At 41.4% G+C, this 21,891-nt stretch overlaps 1 protein-coding gene across 4 annotated transcripts in view; it reads right to left on the minus strand.

The window, feature by feature from the left end:
- MTR (5-methyltetrahydrofolate-homocysteine methyltransferase) overlaps nucleotides 1-13,802 on the minus strand; it is a 163,096-nt gene extending 149,294 nt beyond the window's left edge. For 2 of the 4 annotated variants that reach the window (XM_079899954.1, XM_079899951.1), the window contains exons 1-2: nucleotides 13,359-13,802; nucleotides 4,545-4,759 (exon numbers count right to left, since the gene is read on the minus strand). In XM_079899954.1, the coding sequence (XP_079756080.1) occupies nucleotides 4,545-4,759; nucleotides 13,359-13,392 (249 nt within the window). In that variant the 5' untranslated portion in view covers nucleotides 13,393-13,802. Of the gene's footprint in view, nucleotides 1-4,544; nucleotides 4,760-12,290; nucleotides 12,370-13,358 lie in introns of all 4 variants that reach the window. The other 2 variants (XM_079899953.1, XM_079899952.1) reach the window with 2 other exon arrangements.
- Between the last annotated feature and the right edge of the window lie 8,089 nt (nucleotides 13,803-21,891).

Consider the following 21,891-nt stretch of genomic DNA (forward strand, 5'->3'; position numbering starts at 1 on the left):
TCTTATCTATGGGTTCTGTTTTATAAGAACAAATTAAAATTCAGTTTTTCAACAAAGAGCAAGAAAAACTGAAAACAACCTTAATGCCTAAGAATAAGGTTAGTTAAGTAAATGATGGTATATATGTAGAATAGATTATTATAAAGTTATTAAAACCATGTCTCAGGATATTTAAGGCTCATGGTATTAAGTAAAAAATGCAAATTATAAAATAGTATGAAGCAATAATAATCCCAATTTAATTTTAAAAATCCAAACACAGAAAACTAGACTGAAATATAAATTAAAATATGTGAATGGCAATTATGTCTTGGTATGGATATCACAGGTGGTTTTAATTTTCTCCTTTATGCTTTCTATAGCATCTAGCTAGACATTTTATTTTTGTAACGATGAACACATATTGTCTTTATAATTAGGGAAAAAATATTTCTAAATTCCTAGTTATTATTTTCTCCAATTGTGTGTAGATTTAAAATTTTAAATAATATAAAGTTTAAAAGGTGTTTCTTCTAGCTCTTCACCCTTTCTCTCCACCTTTTTTCCCAGAACAATATCCCACTCATGAGCCCCGGATATGACACCCCTGAGATTCTAAGCCTATTCTCACCAATTTAAAACACGTGTGATAAGGGCAAGCTACTTAATTTCTCCTCAGTTTTCCCATGAATCAATAGAAAGCTGTCAAGATTAAAGGAGGTCATTAATGACAGCAAGGCCACAGGCTACCAACAGGTGTTTTAAATATTGGTTCCTGTTGGTCTCAGCCTATCAACAGTGATGGGCTAGGAATGCCTGATGCACTCACATAGGCCCTTACCGCCTGTGCTGAGCCAGGACCGAGCCAATGCCACAGCTACAGTGGCGCTACTGGTTCTTATTATGATTGCAAGACTCACCTCAGCAACAACCATCAGGGAACTTTTGGAAAAAATCAAGGTTTATTACTCACAGGCATGCCCGGGCCATACAGTGAGGTAGCTGGGGGAAGGCGGGGGTTGGGCAGGAATGACCGAGAAAACCGGGGGTTCTGCCTTTATTGGGGTCAATGCAGGGGTGCCTAGGGTTTTGTGGGTTCACTCTTTATTGGAGAACTTAAAACCTAAGAGCAGAAATTAGGGCTCAGGAAGGAAAAAGCAGGGTAATTCATCGAGGTTATGAAAATTCCCTTTCTAAAAAGGGTATTTCATGGCTGGGAGAAGCCTGGTTCCTGGTCTGGCTGTTTAGCTAGCAGATGTGTCACACAACTGGCAGGGTGTTAATTGACATGGATGCCTCTGAAACGATGCCTCCGCAACCAAAAGCTTAATGTCAGGCACTTACATTACAATCAAAAAAGCTTAGTGTCAGACACTTGCACTTCAAATAGGACCTGGCCATTCCATTAAAATTAAGTATCAGGGGATCAGCTCTATGGTCAGTAACTCCACTAGAAATAACTAAGTGTGAAAATAACCCAGTCTTTTTCCCTTCCTCATCCATGAACACGACACGGTCTCTACATCCAGAGAATTCCAGCTAGTCAATATTCCCCCACGAATGGGACAGCTAGGTTACACCTTATGGTATTTACAGTCATTTTTGCTTCATGTCCCTATCTTGGGAAACTTGCTGTTCTATCTACATGCCTATCTAACTCACAGGACAAAGATTCGTTCCCTCAAAAAACATTTACTGGGACTTCCCTGGTGGCGCAGTGGTTAAGAATCCACCTGCCAATGCAGGGGACAAAGGTTTGAGCCCTGGTCCGGAAGATCCCACATGCCGCGGAGCAACTAAGCCCGTGTGCCACAGCTACGGAGCCTGCGCTCTAGAGCCTGCGAGCCACAACTACTGAGCCCGAGCCACAACTACTGAAGCCTGCGCTCCTAGAGCCCGTGCTCCACAGCCAGAGAAGCCACCGCAATGAGAAGCCCGTGCATCACAACGAAGAGTAGCCCCTGCTTGCTGCAACTAGTGAAAGCCTCCGTGCAGCAACAAAGACCCAAAGCAGCCAAAAATAAATAAATAAATAAAATTTATTTTAAAAAAAATTTACTGACTTACTACGTGCAAGATACTGTTTTAGGCAGTAGGGATTCAGTAGTGAAAAGCAGGCCCAAATTCCTGCCCTCAGGAAGCTCATACTCTAGTGATAATCCACTTGAATGAGGACAAAGCCACACATCATGGGCTGGCCTGGGTGTCCGGGGTTGGGGGAGGGTGGTGATTTTACCAACTGCATAATAAGAACTGATGTTTGTAACCACGCCAAGCAATTCATACCCATGATGGCATTCCCAGTCCACAATATACTGGAATTTTATAATGCAATTTGACTACATAGTCTCAGGCCTCGCAGAAAAACTCGTAGAACCAAAACTCTTCAAGGACCAATTTAAAATCTTCCAGCAACTACAATTTCCATCATGACCAAAGGAAAGGCATTCCTAGTTCTTCTCCAAATGAAAACCGTTCTGCATCTTATCTAGAACAAAGTCTTGACCACCTAAGAGAAGGGTCCTTTCCACCCTCAATGAATCATTTAATCACTGATTCATTTGAGTTTCTTTTTCTCTAAGAAGAGTCTGAAAGGCAACAAAAGCAAAAAATAAATAAGTGGGACTACATCAAACTAAAAAGCATCTGCATAGCAAAGGAAGCCATCAACAAAATGAAAAGGCAACCTACTGAATGGGAGAAAATATTTGCAAATCATGTGTCTGATAAGGATATCCAAAATAGACAAAGAACTCATACAACACAGTAGCAAAAAACAATCCAAACAATCCAATTCAAAAATGGGCAGAAGACAGGACTTCCCCGGCAGTCCAGTGGTTAAGACACCACACTTCCACTGCAGGGGGTGCAGGTTCGATCCCTGCTCAGGGAACTAAGATCCTACATGCCTCGCAGAACGGCCAAAAAAAACAAAATGGGCAGATCTGAATAGACATTTTTCCAAAGAAGACATACAGATGGCCAACAGGTACATGAAAAGATGCTCAACATCACTAATCATCAGGGAAAATGCAAATTAAAACCACACGATATCACCTCTCACCTATCAGAATGCCTGTTATCAAAAAGATAAGAAATAACAAGTGTTGGTGGGGAGGTGGAGAAAAGGGAATCCTCTCGCACTGTTGGCAGGAATGTAAATTTGTGCAGCCACTATGGGAAACAGAATGCACGTTCCTCAAAAAATTAAAAATAGAACTACTATATGATCCAGCAATTCTATTTCTGGGTAATATCCAAAGAAAACAAAAACACTAACTCAGAAAGATAGATGCACCCCCACGTTCACTGCAGCATTATTTACAGTTGCCAACATATGGAGACAATCTAAGTGTCCATTGATGGCTGAATAAAGAAAATGGTATATGTATATGCAATGGAATATAACTGAGCTATAAAAAAGAAGGAAGGTGGTTGCCAGAGGTGGAGGGTGGAGGGGAGGGGAAATGGATGAAGGGGTCAAAAGGTACAAACTTCCAGTTATAAAATAAATAAGTCATGGGGATGTAATGTACAACATGGTGACTATGTTGAATACTACTGTATTGTATATTTGAAAGTTGCTAAGAAAGTAGATCTTAAAAATCCTCATCACAAGGAAAAAAAATTGCAACTGTGTAGGGTAACAGATGTTAGCTAGACTTACTATGGTGACCGTTTCACAATATATACAAATTTCAAATCATGACATTGTACACCTGAAACCAATGTTATGTTCTTTGTCAATTATGCCTCAATTTTTTTAAAAAAAGTCTGAAACACCTATAACAATGCCCTTCTCCAAAAGATAAGACTTTCTCACTTCCCTGGTAAATATGTTTGTCCTTCAAATTGAATGCAGACCAGAAAAACAGATTAAATCACCTTATTATCTCTTCTAGTCATAATCCTATGAAATTCCCATGATAACCTATGAAACAATTTAGTCCTACACTTATTTGTAAATTTTAAAAGTCTAGCAATACTCAGTTACTTGCTTCTGATATCTTTATGTTGGCTAGCCATTTTTATTAATTTATTTATTTTTTGGTCATGCCACACAGCTTGCAGGATCTTAGTTCCCTGACCAAGGCTAGTCATTTTTATTAAAGACAGGAAAATGGCATGAAAGAACACGGGTTTTCAAGTCAGTAAACCTCTGTAACGTCAGGCAAGTTATTTAAACTCTGAGGTGCTCAGTTTCCAAATCTACAAAATGAGAGTAACAACTACCTTTCAGTTTTACTTCATCAGGGCTGTTGTGGTGACTTAAATAAGTTAGTGTAGGTAAAAACCCTAATTTGTCCAGGATTTTATGGTTTTTCACTGTCGTTGAAATGCCTCAAAGGCAGAAAACCTGCCCTCCTCATTTCCTTATCTTGAATGCTCAATACGACTTTTATATGGTGCCCAAAATCTGCTTTCTGAATAAGCCACCTCTGTCTGAACAAATCACCCCTTTCTTCTCTCTCCCCCAGAGCACTTGGCCCAGTGGTCTGCCCTCAGGACACCAAAGGCCTTTCGGAATGACAGGATGAAAATATAAGAACCTGGGGATGCTTTACCTTATGGATTTGGTAAATGACATCGGGCTGAGTTATACTTAAAATATCATTGTTGCCTTTCAGGGGCCTGGCGTGATCTTTAAATTCTTGTCCTCGGAAGTCGTCTTCACTCAGCTTGTGCCGCTGGATCATGGTCCCCATCCCTCCATCAAGCACCATAATCCTCTCCCGAAGGATGGCGTCAATCTCATCCTGCAGGGTCTTCTTCATTCCTGCTTTAAAGAAAGTGAAAATCTGACTTTACAAAATGAAAAGGGGAAAACGTGTGTGGAGAGGGAGTGTAGACTAAATTATACTAATTCACAACAGGGAGTAAATGGGGCTCATAAAACATGTGCTTGTAACCTTGAGGCATTTGAAAAATGCTGCCCCAGAATGTTTAAATAACAATGCTTAATGAAATAGGACACTGTACACAGCACAGAATCACTGGTAAAGCACCACACCAAGGTTAAAGTAGGCTCCAGTTGTTCCTGTTTTGAAGATGAGCAAAACAGGCAGCAAAGAGCCCAGTGTTAACAAGGCCAGGCCACCTGCCGGAGAACATCTTTAGGGCTCTCTGTTGGTTCTGTGCATGTGTCCCCTCAATAAGGAGATTTAGCTTGATAATTGAAAGCCTTCAATAATTCCAAACTGCCATTTAGACTGTTAACTTTGACGGTCTCTCCCACCTACTGCCAGAACTCATGTAGCCTACACACAGGGTTTTCCTCACCCCTGCTCCACCTCCAGACCGATGGCTGCTTAACACCCTGGAGCTTCTCAGCTCTCCTGTGCCCTTGACTTCTCCTAATTCCCGGTCCTCAAAAGCCCCAAGGCCTACTCCTTCCAATCCTACTTTATGGTCTCCAGGAACTACTGGAAAGCCACAAAACCATGCTGTTTGGAGTCACTGAAAATTCCTAACATGGAGCCTCTCGTTTGGTTCACCTTTCCTCGGCGCTCTCAACACTTCCCACACCTGCTGTCCCAAACCTCTGCTTGCTTTTGGCACCAAATCCTTCTCATCCTTTTCACTCACAGGTGATTTCACCTAATCCCGTACAAAAGAGTCTTCTTTGGGGAGCGCCTCAAATTCACCCCCCTCCACCTCAAAATCCTCTTGCAGCTCGGCTCCCTCTGCACCTAAAGAAGAGCACTTGACCAGCTCCACCCACACCTCCCACTGCTCCTCCCTTCCAACTCCGCCCCCCACCCCCCCACCCCCACCAACCCCGGGCAGCTCTAGCTCAACCTGTCTTCTCGCTGTGGCTTCCTCCTCTGCCTCTCTACCGCAATTACTCTCCAAAGGCACCCACGACCTTCGAATTCTCAAACACCGGCTCCAATCTTAGACCCAGATTTCAAGGTGTCCACCTGTGACGGCCCCCTAGAATACCCACCTGCCCCTCAATCTATTATCCAAATCCAAACCTGCCAAATTTCCCGTCTGATCTCCCTGTTTCTGTGAATGGCACCACCCTTCCCAGAAGCCTGACCTGACAACCTCAGTGTCAACTGACTCATCACTCGCCCTGATAACCAGCATCTACTCAGATCTCAAGCCCTATAGATCTGGCATCCAAAATGCCATTCATGGACTTCCCTGGTGGTCCAGTGGTTAAGACTCCGCACTTCCACTACAGAAAGGGGGCATGGGTTTGATCCCTGGTTGGGGAACTAAGATTCCACATGCCAAGTGGCATGGCCAAAAGAACCCCCAAAAACCAAAAAAGCATTCACATTGGGCCCACCTTCCAGCCCCAGTGCCACCCTTTCTTCAAGCCCTTACTACACATCCCAGCCATCACAGATCCTCTCTGAGCTTCAGTTTGCATCCATGAAAACTGAGAATAACAATACCTGCTCATCCTACCTCATGGAGTTGTCTTACGGGTTAAATGGGATCAGATATGAAGATGCTTTGTAAAAAATCAAGTGTCCTACAAAGGTAAGAGATTGCGACCACCGGGGTGACTGTACCTGGTCACCCTACATTCCAACCCATCCTATGCATCACGACCAGATTCATCTTCCTAAAGTACAAGTTTAAACCAGCTGCTTCCCTTGCTCAAAAACCTTCACCAATCCCTTACTGCCGGGCTTCCTTGGTGGCACAGTGGTTGAGAGTCCACCTGCCGATGCAGGGGACACGGGTTCGTGCCCCAGTCCGGGAAGATCCCACATGCCGCAGAGCGGCTGGGCCCGTGAGCCATGGCCACTGAGCCTGTGCGTCCGGAGCCTGTGCTCCACAACCAGAGAGGTCACAACAGTGAGAGGCCCGTGCACCGCAAAAAAAAAAAAAAAAAAAACTCCCTTACTGCCCACCAAAGTTACAAGTTATTCACCACAAATCACAATGACACCCACCTCTGCTGTCAACATGGCCTTCTGTGCTCCCTAAAAGAGGAACAAAGCTGGAATAAAATGCAGCTGGCTCTAAGCTATTTGAGCCTCTTGGAGGAGAAGACTGTGACTACACCAACTGATCGCTGTCCCTAGCAATACCAAGGACAGTACCTGGCACCTAAGTGTTCAGTAACTCTTTCCTTAATTGAGACAGCAAAAAAGTGAGGAAAGATGAGAAAGAAGCGAAGGTCACCTAAAACCCAAACCAGTAATGTATGAAGATTTGTAAGCTGGCATTGGGTGCAAATTTACAAGCCAGCGCTGTCTTACTGTCCAGAGTCTTAGGTACTCAATACAGAAACAGGAGCTAAATGATGGCTACGGAGCTATTTTGACTGAGTTACTCCTAATAGGCTTCAGAAAGGTTGCTCTAGCAACCTGCAAGGCAAATTTGCCAATATCTGGTTTCTTTCCCAAAGGACATTATGCTTATTTCAGGGTTTACTATTCCTTTCCAAAACCAACTCACTGGCTAATTCTGTTTATTGAACTGACAGGTGAAAGAAAACTCTTCCTGAAAAAGGAACAAAGTTAAGATCCAATGATCTGACCAGTAATACTTCAAGTACCAAAGGAAAAAAATCACTTCCTGGGAATGTGAAGAAAAGCAGGGCTTATTGAGACATGTATAAGAGAAAGATTGGTAGGCAATCCGGCAGTGGTCCAGTCATTTCCAGCTAAAGTCAAAAAGGCAATTCAGGTGTGGCATTAATTTGGACACCCCATGATGTGGTTGTCCTATCAGCTAATAAGCACCCAGAATTTGACATGATTAAGTTAATGGTGACGACAAAAAAAGCCAAGAAATTGGGGTTTTAGTCCTCACTCTCATAAGTAGCTATGGGGTTTTGGACAAGATATGCCCCGCCTTTATCACAGAAAGTGTGATAAGAGAATGAAACAATGTGTTTGAAAGCAAATTTCAGATGTTAACAGCTGGGACTCTCAAATTACACAAGTCATGAAATGAGACATATATCCTTCACATAAACAGCCCGTAAATGTTAATGACTCTTACTATGTCATTATTATTGCATAGCTGATAAAAAGTGGAGCTGGGCTTGAAACTCTAAAGGTTGCTTTCTATATACTACAGTGTCCAGCAGACCATGGAAAAGCATCACATAAGCCTGAAGCTATCAGCTCTGTTCATCTTGGGGCAGGAAGCAGGGATGGCATGTTTACAGGTTTGGAAATGAACATGAATGTGGCAGAGGGAAGACAATACTCGGTGAAAACTTTTAAATGGAGATCCTTTCAGATGGGGAATAAGAAGAGAGAAGATTAAAAACTTTAACCTATATGCTCAACTGAGTTCCTTTTTTCTTAAAAGAATGCAGCTACAATCCACCCTGAAGTAAGAGCATGTGAGCTTAAGTAGCTGTGACTGAATCACCCAACTGTGGGCGCACAGGGTGTGGACATGGTGGGGGGGGGGGGAGTAAGTGATGCATCTGAAATTTAAAAAGTATTCAAACCTTCTAGGAAAAAAACCCCAGTCTTTTCCACAATGAAATATGCCTTTGGCATCAGCAAAATAGTCAATCAGTATCATATTATTTACATGTCTTTGTCCTTCTATCTCCTCCACTGACCACGTGCACAGACGCTTAAGGAGACAGGAAGAAGAAAGGAGAAATTAACATAAGGACATAAGAAGTGCCCCACCTCCTCCCACCCTGGTCTAGCTTATCAGTGTTGGTTTGGCTTTTCTCTACTCACTGCAAATCTGACAATGGAGTGCACCTCACTTCTCCCATTTTCATAAGAAGTCTAAGCATTTTTTCATGAGGCCTCCACTGTATTCACTTCTCAAATCAGAAATATAGATTGTTTTCAATCTGTAAGACAGTTCACTATAGGGACTTCCTTGGCCGTCCAGTGGTTAGGACTCTGGGCTTCCACTGCAGGGGGCACAGATTCGATCCCTGATCAGGGAACTAAGATCCCGCATGCCCCGTGGCAAAGCCAGAAAAAAAAAAGATAGTTCACTATTTACCATAAAACAACCCCATCCCCACACATACAAATTGTGACATCTTGTTAAGAGTCATCACATATGTAAGAGATCAAAGGTTTTTTGTAAACTCTAGAAAAAACATGTGGATTTTTATGAGAAACTTGATAAACTTACTCTGTAACTTATGTGGAAGACTAAAAGTCCAGAAAGAGCTAAGTTAACTTTTAAAAAGTAGGAAGAGATTATTTGGCCTACCAAATACTATGATATACTACAAAACAATATCATAAAATAAGGAAAGTAAAATATAGAATATCTTTATTACTTAGCATAGGGAAAGACTTCCAAAGACTCAAAAAGCTCAACCTATAATGTTAAAAAAAAAAAAAGGTGAATTTGATTACATAAAAACTAAGAATTTCTGTTAAATGAAAGTCACCACAGACAAAAGTGATGAACAGATTATGAATTGGAGGAAAATTCTGCAAAGTCTATAACTGAAAGGGACTGGGAATTCCCTGGCGGTCCAGTGGTTAGGACTCCACGCTTCCACTGCTGGGGGCCCAGGTTCTATTCCTGCTCAGGGAACTAAGCAGGAACTAAGATTCTGCCTCAGGGAACTAAGATTCCGCCTCAGGGAACTAAGATTCCACAAGCTGCACAGCACGGCCAAAGAAAACAAAATTAAAAAAAAAAAAAAGGTGTAAGTGAAAGGGACTAACATCTATAATGTACCAGGAGCTCCTACAAATCAATAAGAAATCAAATAGAAAAATGGGCAAAAGATGTGAATAAGCAAACCAAGAGAAGGAAAAATTGAATAATCAACAAGTATATGAAGAGATGCTCCAACTCATTAACTATCAAAAAGACAGGAATTAAAACAAGACAAAACCAATATATACACAATGGATGGGCAATAATTAGAAGACTGGATAATGCCAAAGAAAATCTGAACTCTTGCTTTTTGGAACATAGACAGATACAGCCATTGTGGAGAGCAGCCTAGCAGGAGTCAGTAAAATTAAGCATGAGGAAAACCCAACAATCTTACTCCTGGTATTTCCCAAACAAAGTCTCCATCGATCCACAGAGAACAAATCAGAGGATGTTTATAGAAGTGGCAAGTTGCAGACAACCTTGGGAAATGGCAAAGTCAAATGTGCATGCTCATGCAGACTACTACTGGGTGGTAGCTGGATCTACCTCTGTGTTGCTCTACTGTATGGACAGAATATTGAGGGAGAAAGTTAGAAATGACTAACTGCCAGGTTTATATTTATATGAATTAAAAATACATACACAGACTAGAGTCTACAAGGAAATGTACAAATACGTGGAAATATGTGAAACAGGAGCAAGAGAATTGTGAACAGAAAATAGAGGCAAACGGGAACACATAATAAAAAAAATATGAGTGGAAATTGTAAGGATTGAACACAAAACTCCTCTGCAACTGAGGTCCTTAAAAATTCAATGCATCTACATTTTCCACATGTTTATTTATCCTTTGGGGGATAACGTAAGATTTACCATAAGAGAAACTAAAAGATCCTCCTCCCATATTTGTTAGCATAAGTGTTCACTGTTCTAATCTTTATGTGTTCCGCAAGACTTTCCAGTAGGGGATTATCTTTCACTGGCTTCTAATCACCATTGCTCCTCCAGAACCTTCTCATAAGAGTAAGTCACCTTAACAATTCTCCTTTCCCTTGGCAGGGTGAGCATTTGTTGAAATGCTGCTCTCCCATAAACAACAAAAACAACAAATCAAACCTCTGGTATTTATCTGTATTCAGTTCATTAGGTCTAGAACATTCTGTACTTTTTTGTGTGTGTGTGGTACGCGGGCTTCTCACTGTTGTGGCCTCTCCCGTGTGGAGCACAGGCTCCGGATGCACAGGTCCAGCAGCCATGGCTCACGGGCCCAGCCGCTCCGCGGCATGTGGGATCTTCCCAGACCGGGACACGAACCTGTGTCCCCTGCATCGGCAGGCGGACTCTCAACCACTGCGCCACCAGGGAAGCCCTAGAACATTCTGTACATTCTGTACATTTTACTCCTGACCAGTAAGGTTCTAAACAGAGCAGATTCTCCCTAACATCTTTCACAGTAGAAGTTTTGCAGGTCCTTCATTTAACCGACTAGTTACAACAGTGTCTCAGAAATACCTTTAAGTTTAACATATATATGTATTATATAGATATGCAGTCCAGAAGAGAGAGTCCTTGTCTAGCAAGCCTAAGAGATCATAGTATTTTTCCCAGTTTGAGAGGACCTAGGCAATGTATTTTATTTGGGTGATTTTTTTTCTACCACTAACGTTTTATTTCCCAGTAATAATACTGTGATTCATAATAAGTGTTCCAAAGAATAAACAAACATGGGTTAACTGGTTAAAACACCAATTAGATGTTGAGGTGGGTAAGTCAGATACTATCACCTTTAAGAACCATCCTGAAGAATGACAAGATGAAGGCATAAACAAATAAACCCCTAATACACAGGATTTTAGGTAATAAATTAGTGTCAGGAACACATTTCCTCTGGGGACAGAATGATCCCATGTAGCTGATTTATTTAGGACTCCCATATCCACTGCACTAACTGGGGAACACACAGAGCAAGGAAAAGAAGTTTTCATTTTCTGCATTGTAAACAAATGATCCCAACACATTCTCAGCAGTTTCCTGACTTTACTATATCAAAGACTATCTTACTGCTGCCCTATAAGTCCCTTGCAAGATACTTCATTTTTGAATCTCTAACTTCTAGGTTGCACCAACTTGCTACACTTTGTAGACATCTCTCTGCTTGTGCAATGTTCCATTTCTGAAATATACTATTTCCGCTTTGATTTTAATAAGACAGGGAAGAATTAGAATCAGGTAACTGGCTGATATCAATTCCCTGGCTCATTTAGTCATTCTTTCATTAATCACTTAACAACTGAGCTCCAGATAACATAGATAGCAAGGATGAAACTAAGAAATGTTTAGAAGCTGTAGTTAAACTTTTCTCACAAGAAGTATTTGCTAGCCCACCAGCCTCTTTCCTAAGCGGGTACAACCATGGTCTGAGGTCATGGACATTTAGGCTTAAGGCCTGACCTCGAGATTCAAGAATTCCCAGTTCTTCATTAAAGAGCTTCACTAAGACTGGACACCAATAAGTAACTAAGTAAGGGTTTTTAGGAAGTTAAAACCTGATTCTCACCCCAACATACAGGCTGCCCACACAGAGAGAAGCTGCAGAAGTGAGCCTTGGGGTCAGGGAGCTGAGCTAGATTCAAATACTCAACAATTTTCCTTTCATCTGCTGTACAAAGATCACTCAGTATTCAAACTATTCTAAATCTTTAGAGGCATTTTGCTGCTGGATAAGGGAAATCACTTACCTCCTATTTTAATTAAACGGGGAGGGGAGTGCCAGAAGTCATCGGTAAGAGATATTGTTCAAATAAATAAATGACACCCCTGTGAGAGATACAGGTCTTACTTTATAGCAACAGTGATCAAATGTTTCTCAGTCATAGTTCCACTTGTTTCATGAACAATTCTAACGGTCCCATTTATCAGGACCTTACAATCTAAAGGGTCACTAGCTCACCTCTGAAAAATTTCTGAGTTATGAATTCAGTCTTCACGCTCCTCCCTGAGCTGAGCAGCATCATCTGTCATAGCATTGCTACTGTTCCGTCCTTATTACTGATTCTCTTGTTTCTTCATTTTCTACTTCATACCTCACATGTTTTTATGGGTGTATTTGTCCACAAATTATAATCAGGGACGGCATTAAAGGCCCAGAGCTCATTTTAAAGCTGAAAATATATTCTGTTCTTGTGCTAAACTAGTTTGTTCGTTTTTTTCCCCTCATTGTTGATGCCGGAGCCACCAACATCAAAATCACTCAGGATTATTACTCCACATCCCGACCTACTGTGTACCTGCTAATCTATTTTAACATAGTGATTCTATGCACACTGGAGTTTGCAGCACTACTGCTCTAACCCCGAAGTGTAAAATAAAACTTCAACGCAGTTTTAAATAGTTCTCTGGGCTTCCTTACCTCTCAGCGCCTGAACCTTCTTTGGCTTAGGTGCTCAGTAAACATATGCTGAATGAGAACGTTCAATCATGCAAAACTTCCATAGGGCCCTGCAGGAATACGCTACGTCAAACTGCAAAGTGTAGTTACCTTGACGTTCAGAATGTGTTTCGGGGCATTGCGGGTAGGGAGTGTGCTCTACGGATTTGATGGTTGGTTTGCCTGGGGAGGAAGGGGGAAGTGGGTGGAGGGAAGGAACGCAGCAAGAAAACGTGGTACCTCAGGGCTCCTCCGCAAGTTCAAAGGCGCCGCCCGCCCACGGGGAAACCTAACCAGGTGTCTTCGGTGGTGACTGAATCACCCCAGGGATTAGGAGGCAATAAACCACCGAAGGGCGGAGAGCGGGTCGTAGCGTTACCGGATGGCGTCAGGTCGTGGAGCGCGGGGGACATGCTGCGGAGTCCTCTCCTCCTCGGGCCGGGGACGCGGCGGGGAAGACGCACCCTCCCTCCACACGTGACGGCCCAGAGCCACGCCAGCCAGCGCGGGGCCAGTGGTTCACAGAAGGCCGGAGTCCGGGGGACACTGAGGGAGGGGCCTCCCCTCAGGACCCTGGCGCGGCGCGGCGACGACAGGCGGACCCCTGGCCCAGACCACTGCTCAAGCACGTGCTTTCTTCTCGGCCACCTGGCCTGTCCTCGGCAAGGGCCTGGCGGCTAGACCCGCGCGACCGGAGGCCGGGTCGCCGGGAGGGCGCGGGATAGACCCGAAGAGGAGGACGACGTGGCGGCCGAGGCGCCGGCCGAGACTCTGAGTCCCCTCAGGGTTTGGGGAAACTCAGAATACTGTTAGTTTCTGCGCGCAATCCAGCCTCAGCGTGGGAGGACCCGCCCTTCAGGCCCGTGATTGGTCTGTAGGAGCTCGTCGCGGCTCTATGGGCTGCTAGATCTCAACCACTCACCTGAGGCTTTGCCCCCAGGGGTTTCTGGGAGATGTAGTCCAGGGTCCCAGGTGCCCCTCTGAGGCCTTGCGCATCTCAGCCCTGCGTCCGAAAGTGCGGCCGCAGCGGGTCTCCCCAAGTTTAAATCCTGGTGTGAAGTTGGCGCTGACCTCAACATGTTGTATGATGTCAAGAGCCCGGTACTTGGGAGTCTTGGAAAACCAGGTGCGAGTCACGCTTTACTGTTGACTGGCGCGGGGCAAGATACTTAACTTCTTCGTCTCTACTCTACACTTAATAAAATAGGAAATGATAGGGTGGTGATAATTACTATTTTATAAGGTTGTAGTAGGGATCAAATAAGATCGTGTGAACGCGCAGGGAAAACTATGAAGTACATATATGCGTGTTAATTGTCACTTACTGACAATAAACTTTTATTGAGCGCGCACTATGTGTCAGGCTTTGGGCTACACACTTGGAATGCAAAGACAGACAAGGTACATCACACCCCCCACCTTTGTCTTAAGAGGAAGAACTCAGTCTGGTTAAGACTAGTAATTGAACAGGGAAAAATAAAAAGAATCACATACATTGTGCCAAAGGAACTCAGAAACCCAAGGGAAGGTTTCGAAGAAGACGCTGAGTTCTGAAGGAAAGGTGTGTGCCAGCTAAGGCCATTCCAGTTGGGAGAAACTCCCAGGTAGAACACAGCACTTGAGAGAATTTGAAAATAAAAGACAGCTGTGTACGGCTAAGCATGCTAGGAGGAAAAGCAAATGAATCTAGAAAAAATAAAATAGGGCTTCCCTGGTGGCGCAGTGGTTGAGAGTCCGCCTGCCGATGCAGGGGACACGGGTTCGTGCCCCTGTCTGGGAAGATCCCACATGCCGCGGAGCGGCTGGGCCCGTGAGCCATGGCCGCTGAGCCTGCGCGTCCGGAGCCTGTGCTCCGCAACGGGAGAGGCCACAACAGTGAGAGGCCCGCGTACCGCAAAAAATAAATAAATAAAATAAAATAGAGACAAAATAATGAAGCCTACTAACTTTCAGAAAGAGCACAAGTTTGCTTGCCCTTCTCATTTTCCTGTATGTAATTGTACCTCAATTGTTTAAATCTACAAAATTATAGTAATGTGTATAGCATCCTTACCAAGGACGGTAATACCTGGAGGGTTGAAAATGGAGTGAGTGGGGAGAGAATGAAACAAGAGTGTGAGAGGGAGGGGATATCCCTGAATAGCTGAAGGTCTTGTTAAGATTGTAAGGGCTAGTTTAAAATTTTTCACCTCTCTCTCCAAGTTTGTTGATGTCTCTCTTGAAAAGTAATCTTAAAAGCACCTAGTCATTTACTATCCCCTATCCTAGTAAAAATTCCAGGTATTGTATATCAGTCTCTGTTGTTAGCAAGTCATCAGAAGTTTACTTTCTCAGATAAAACTGACCAAATTCACTATTTTCTTAGTTGTAAAAGGGGAACAAGATTTAAGGGATACATGATGCCTAATGCGGCAGTGAATTCCTACTACAAAAACTCACACAACTTAAAAGTTCCAAGAATACTCGTGTGGGTTGAATTGTGTCCTCCCAGGAAGATATGTTGAGGTTAGTCCTAAACTCCGGTACTTTAGAATGTGAATAAATTTGGATATAGGGTGGTGGTTGATGTAATTAACATGAAATCATACAGGAGCAGAGTGGCATCCTTATAGGAAAAGGAGAGAGATGCACAAGAAGAAAACAGTCATGTGACAGTGAAGGCAGATGTTGGTGTGATGCAGCTACAAACTGTGAAGTAAAATTCATAGTTTATGGCCAGACGAGAAAAATTTAAACATACAAAATTCTTCTCTGCCCTTTGGCCTCCTCTCTCCCGTCACTGTGCATTGTGTCTACATTATGCATGGACCAAACCTTCCACATCAGCAGGATGCTGCTCAACCATAAAGAGCAACATTCTCCCAGCACCAAGACAACTCCTTAAAAGATAACATTCCTTCCTGAGCTTGTAAGGGGTCACATGACCCACCACCTTGTACTTGCAGATCTGGATTATGTAAACTGTCAATAATAGGTCATTTGATGTACAGCCCTCTGTCTCAAACAACTTAGGTAACAGTGCCTTTACTTCTAACGGGCGGTACAGTTCTCAGAGCTTTCCGAGATGCTTTTCCCCGGTTATAATCCTCAAATTTGGCTCAAATAAAAATTTCTGTTTCTTTCTTAGATCGACTAATCAATTTTTCGTCGAGAAAACCAAGGAATGCTGAGGATTGCCAGCAAACATCAGAAGCTGGAAGAGACAAGGAAGGATTCTCCCCTGTAGGTAATTGTAAGAATTATTTTAAAACTTTCTCAGAAAATGCAATGTGTTCTGTTTTTTGTTTTTTTCTTCTTTGACTTGGATTTTTTGGTTTTGGGGGGGGGCGTGTTGTTCTTATTGTTTGTGAGTGGTTGGTTTTTTAATTTGTTTTGGTTTTTTTCTATTTTTTTTTCTTTTGGTTTTGCCTAAGAGTAGTCAAGTATTTTTGTTTAATAGACAGGAATCTGGTACTTAAGATGTTGAATTGAGAGCTAAATTGATAATTGCTTATCTATCTGACTTATAAATGAGGTATAAGGAGGGGAAAGTGCTCTGACAAACACTTTTTAAAGTTCTGTCTTTGAATCCTGGAAATTTGTGTCCTAAACATGGAGGGAAATCAGAAATAATTTTTATTTTTTTTATTTTTTTTAACCTACACTTCATTTAATATGGGTGCTATTTTATTGTTTTATATTTATTTATTTTTGCTGCATTTGGTCTTCGTTCCTGTGCGTGGGCTCTCTCTAGCTGTGGTGAGCAGGGGTACTCTTCGTTGCGGTGCCCAGGCTTCTCACTGTGGTGGCTTCTGTTGTGGAGCACGGGCTCTAGGCGTGCGGGCTTCAGTAGTTGTGGTGCACGGGCTTAGTTGCTCCACAGCATGTGGGATCTTCCCGGACCAGGGCTCAAACCCATGTCCCCTGCATTGGCAGGCGGATTCTTAACCACTGCACCACGAGGGAAGTCCCAGAAATAATTTTTAAATTGAAAAGAGTACATGAAGAACGAATTCTTTTCTCATAACCAAAAAGGAAACTGGTTAAAGTTCAATGCGATCTAAACTAATCTCAAGTTCAGCAACCTAAACCAGGTAGTATTTTGCTTTGGTTTTCTTTTAAAATTTCAATATACAGGTGATTTAAAAGAATTAAGTGAACTAGCCAGTATTGTTTTCTGGCTCAGACTGGAAGGTGAAGTGCAATTAAGATAATCAAGTTTTGAGGAATTCCCTGGCGGTCCAGTGGTTAAGACTTGGTGCTTTCACTGCCTTGGCCGGGGTTCAGTCCCTGACCAGGGAACTAAGGTCCTGCAAGTTGCGTGGCGTGGCAAAAAAAAAAAAAAAAAAAGATAATCAAGTTGAAACCTAGAAATTCTGTGGTTTGGGAGACATTATCAAACTCATTAAAAGATAAGAGTTCTTGTTATACTGGCTTTTAAAGATCTAATTGTTGAAATCCTATGAATTGTTGGGGCATTTATTTATTTCACAAATATTTATTGACAATGCTATGTGCCAGGCATTGAAGCTAAAATAATGAGACAAAACAGATCCAGGTCCTGCAGCCTAGAGGGTATGACAAATGATAATCAAATATATCATTATAAAACAAGATTAGTGCCACGGAGGAGGATCTTTATAAGCTAGTTTCTGTTATCATCCTTGTTTACTGATGAGAAAACCAAAGTAAAGAGACGTTGGCTGGCCAGAGTGCAAGAGTGTAACAGTGTTTACAATTCATTGATCACAGCCAGGTACAGATTTCTTTGTTCCTTCCCCACCCCCACTGCTTCACTTAACTAATCAAGAAGAAAAAGGAAAAAAAAGAAGAGAGAGAGAAGTTAAACAACTTGCCCAAGGTCACACTTCTAAGAGGTGGTACAGTTGGGCCTCAATCCCAGGAAAACTCGTTTCAGCATTCCTCTTCTTTATCTGTAAGCCAGTACTTGCCCTTGAATAGCTGATGAAAGAGCCCTCTCTGCAGAAAAGTGGACACATGGAATTGCTTGCAATTTCCATTGTTACTCAGATTCCCTGGCCTTAATTTACAGAATAACACGAGTTTATAAAATGTTGCCACGTCGTTAGAATTAAACAAATGCTATCTTCATTCATGAAACCATGGAATTTTAAATATACTACATTTTCAATGGGAGATATTCCTACTTGGCTTTTGGGAACAGATAAAACTTTAATGTTTAAAGGGTTCATGTTTAAAGGTCACCAAACATCATCCCCAGAGTGTTAGTACAAGACATTCCTGAGCTCTGGTAGGCCAGGTGCCTTGCCTGCTCTTTTGCCTTGCTTACTTAAGTCTTTGATTCAGTTTAAGAAAGTCTTATTTTAGTACAGACTTTTTCTGGTTTGGTCCTAGCTATAGCTACAGAAACATTTAATACCTGGCACATGGTGGCATGTGAGGAAATAATGTTTGCAAGAATAAATTACTGGAGAAATATTGCAGTCATCATTTTCTGGACATTATTAAATGAACACCGCTAGCTCAGCTTTCATAGCAGACGCTTTACTGGCAGAAAGAGAGATTTTTGTTTTATTTTGTCTTCACCAGGATGTAATTTGAAAGCTATAATCATTCTCTAAGATTGGAAATATGATTCCATATTTAGCCGATGGTAAGATAAATCTCACTAAGGTTAACATTAAATAAAGCAAAATAATCCCCAGGTCAAGTGTAATTTGGTTAAAGGTATTAATCCTAGTGAAGAAACACCTGTCTGTCAGCAAATGTGGGGTTTGGGGCCGAGTACTGGTTAGGATTGGAAGCATAGACTAGGGAACTCGGGAATGCTCACCTGGTTGCTGGGACCTTTAACCCTGTTCCTGCGATGAAAGTGCAGCTGGTATCTATAATGGAGATTGCATACCTCAGGTTGTCCTGGTTTGATAGCACTAGTCTTCAAAGCCATTCAACTGTTGCCTGGGTCTTTTTAGAAAGCTAGTCTTTCTCTGGTGACAGACAACCATGTTGGTATTGCTCTTCACATTTAAAGTGGAAAAATACTATACCTGGTGTATGATTAAGAATAGCTACGTAAAAAAAAAAAAAAGAATAGCCACGTATAAGTATCATGTACTTATAAAACGATGTGAGGTAGCTTTTACACTTGGCTAGCCAGTTGGTATTAAGAACCTTAATATAAACGTTATTATAAAACTATCAATTTGGATGTTGCACAGAAATGAACTATGGCCTGAAAACATTAAAATTATGTATTTTTCTTCAAGTAAATATTTAATCACCAATTATTCTTTCATTCTATTTGTCAATCATTAAGGTATATTGCAGGATTAGTTCTGCAGTGTGTTCCATCTTGGAATTTTTGTTATTAGGAATTAAATTAACTTCAAAGAAACTGAAGCCTATGGCCTTGTTCAGATTATCAAAATGTATAATTAATACTGACAGCAGAACTTCAGAAAATTCAATAAAACAAGTGCCAATTAAATACCTGAAGTGGATAAGAACCAGGTCAGGTGCCTTGGGGAATATAAAGATGTTCAAGATAAGATTCCTTCCCCAAAGACACTTCAAGACAAATTATGAATAAATAAGACAAAGCAGATCATAATAAATGGAGTAACGGAAATACAAATGAAAAGCTACTGACTCGGGAAAAGGAAGTAAAGTTCATTCAAAATATGAAGAACTGAGAAAGATTCATGGAAGGAGGTGAGTTTGGACTACAAAAAATGGTGCTATGGGCTGAATGTTTGTGTTCAAATTCATATGTTGAAATCCTAATGCCCAATGTGATGGTATTAGGAGATAGGGCTTTGGGAAGTGGCTAGGTCATGAGGGTGGAACCCTCAGGAATGGAATTTGGGGTCTTATAGGAGAGGCCCAGCAGGGCTCCCTTGTCCCTTCTGCTGTGTGAGGATATAAAGGGAAGCCTGCAACCAAGAACAGGGTTCTCACCTGACCATGCTGACACCATGATCTTGAACTTCTCAGCCTCCAGAACTGTGAGAAATATCTGTTGTTAATAAGCTACCTAGCCCATGGTATTTTGTTAGAGCAGCCCAAACGGACTAAGACAAATGGGTAGGAAGGAAAAGGCTATTACTTGGCTGCAAGTAATTTTTTGAAGGGCACATAGATAACAGACGTTCTAAACTCTGCCATATGTAAAATGTCTTTCTACTGTTCATTTACATGCACAACTAACTGGCTGCCTATGAAATTCTTGATACACAACCTTTTCCCCTCGAAGCTGATTGCTGCATTGTCTTCTTTTTTAACAGCTTTATTGAAATATAATTCACATATCATGCAGTTCACCTATTTAAGGCATATAATTAAGTGGATTTTGGTGGTATTGGTATAGCTTTTTGAGGAACAGACTGTTTTCCATAGTAGCTGCAGCATTTTACGTTTCTACCAGCAATATACAAGGGTTCTAATTTCTCTGTATCCTTGCCAACACTTGTTATTTTTCATTTTATTGTTAATAGCCATCCTAATAGGAGTAAAATGGTATCTCATTGTGGTTTTGATTTGCATTTCCCTAATGATTAGGGACGTTAAACAACTTTTCATGTGTTTATTGGCCATTTGTATATCTTCTTTGGAAAAATATCTCCTTAAATTCTTTGCCCACTTTTGAATTGGGTTGTTTATTTTTTGTTGTTGTATTGTGGAAATTATTTGTGTATTCTGGATATTAATCCCTTATCAGATACATGATTTGTGAATATTTTCTCCCATTCTGTGGGTTATCTTCTCACTGTCTTGATAGTGTACTTTAATGCATAAAAGCTTTTAATTTTGTTGAAGTCCAGTTTATCTATTTTTTTTTATTACTTGTGCTTTTGGTGTCATATCTAAGTCATTGCTAAATCCAGTGTGATGAAAATTTTCCCCTGTATTTTCTTCTAAGATTTTTAGAGTTTTAGCTACTAAGTTTAGGTCTTTGATCCATTTTTAGTTAATTTTTGTGCAGGGTATAACATAAAAGTCCAAATTTATTCTTTTGCATGTGGAATCCAAATTTTCCCAGCACTATTTGTTGAAAGGACTATCTTTTCCACATTGAATTATTCCTCAGTTCTCTATTCCATTGGCCTATATGTCTGTTCTTGTGCCAGTACCACACTGTTTAGCTTTGTAGTAAGTTTTGAAATCAGAAAGTGTGTGTCCTTCAACTTTGTGCTTTTTTTCTCTCTTTTAAGATAGTTTTGGCTATTTGGGGTTCTTTGAGAGTTCATATAAATTTTAGGGTGACTCTGTTTCTGTAAAAAAAAAAATGCCATTCGAATTTTGATATGGATTGCATTGAATCTATAGATTGCCTTGGGTAATACTGACATCACACAATATTCCAGGACATGAGCACGAGATTTATTTGGTCTTCCTTAATTTCTTTTAGCAATGTTTTATAGTTTTCAGTGTGCAAGTCTTTCACCTCCTTGGTTAAATCTATTCCTAAGTATTTTATTCTTTTTAATGAAGTTGTAAATGGAATTATTTCATAAATTCCATTTCAGATTGTTAATTGCAAGTGTGTAGAAATACAACATCAACACCTCAAAATCAGTTGTATCTGCAACCTTGCTGAATTCATTTATTTGTTCTAACAATGTTTTTGTGGATTCATTAGGATTTTCTACATCCAAAATCATATCATCTGTAGCACAGAGATAATTTCACTTTCTTTCCAATTTGAATGTCTTTTATTTCTTTTCCTTGCCTAATTGTTCTGGCTACAACTTCCAATTCTTTGTTTAATAGAAGTGGTGAAAGAAGGAACCCTTGTCTTGTTCTTGATCTTAAAGGAAAAGCTTTCAGTCTTTTTTTTTTTTTTGCAGTGTGTGGGCCTCTCACTGTTGTGGCCTCTCCCATTGTGGAGCACAGGCTCCAGATGCGCAGGCTCAGCGGCCATGGCTCATGGGCCCAGCCGCTCCGCAGCATGT

This window comes from Stenella coeruleoalba, assembly GCF_951394435.1.
Source record: "Stenella coeruleoalba genome assembly, chromosome: 16".
NCBI lineage: Eukaryota > Metazoa > Chordata > Mammalia > Artiodactyla > Delphinidae > Stenella > Stenella coeruleoalba.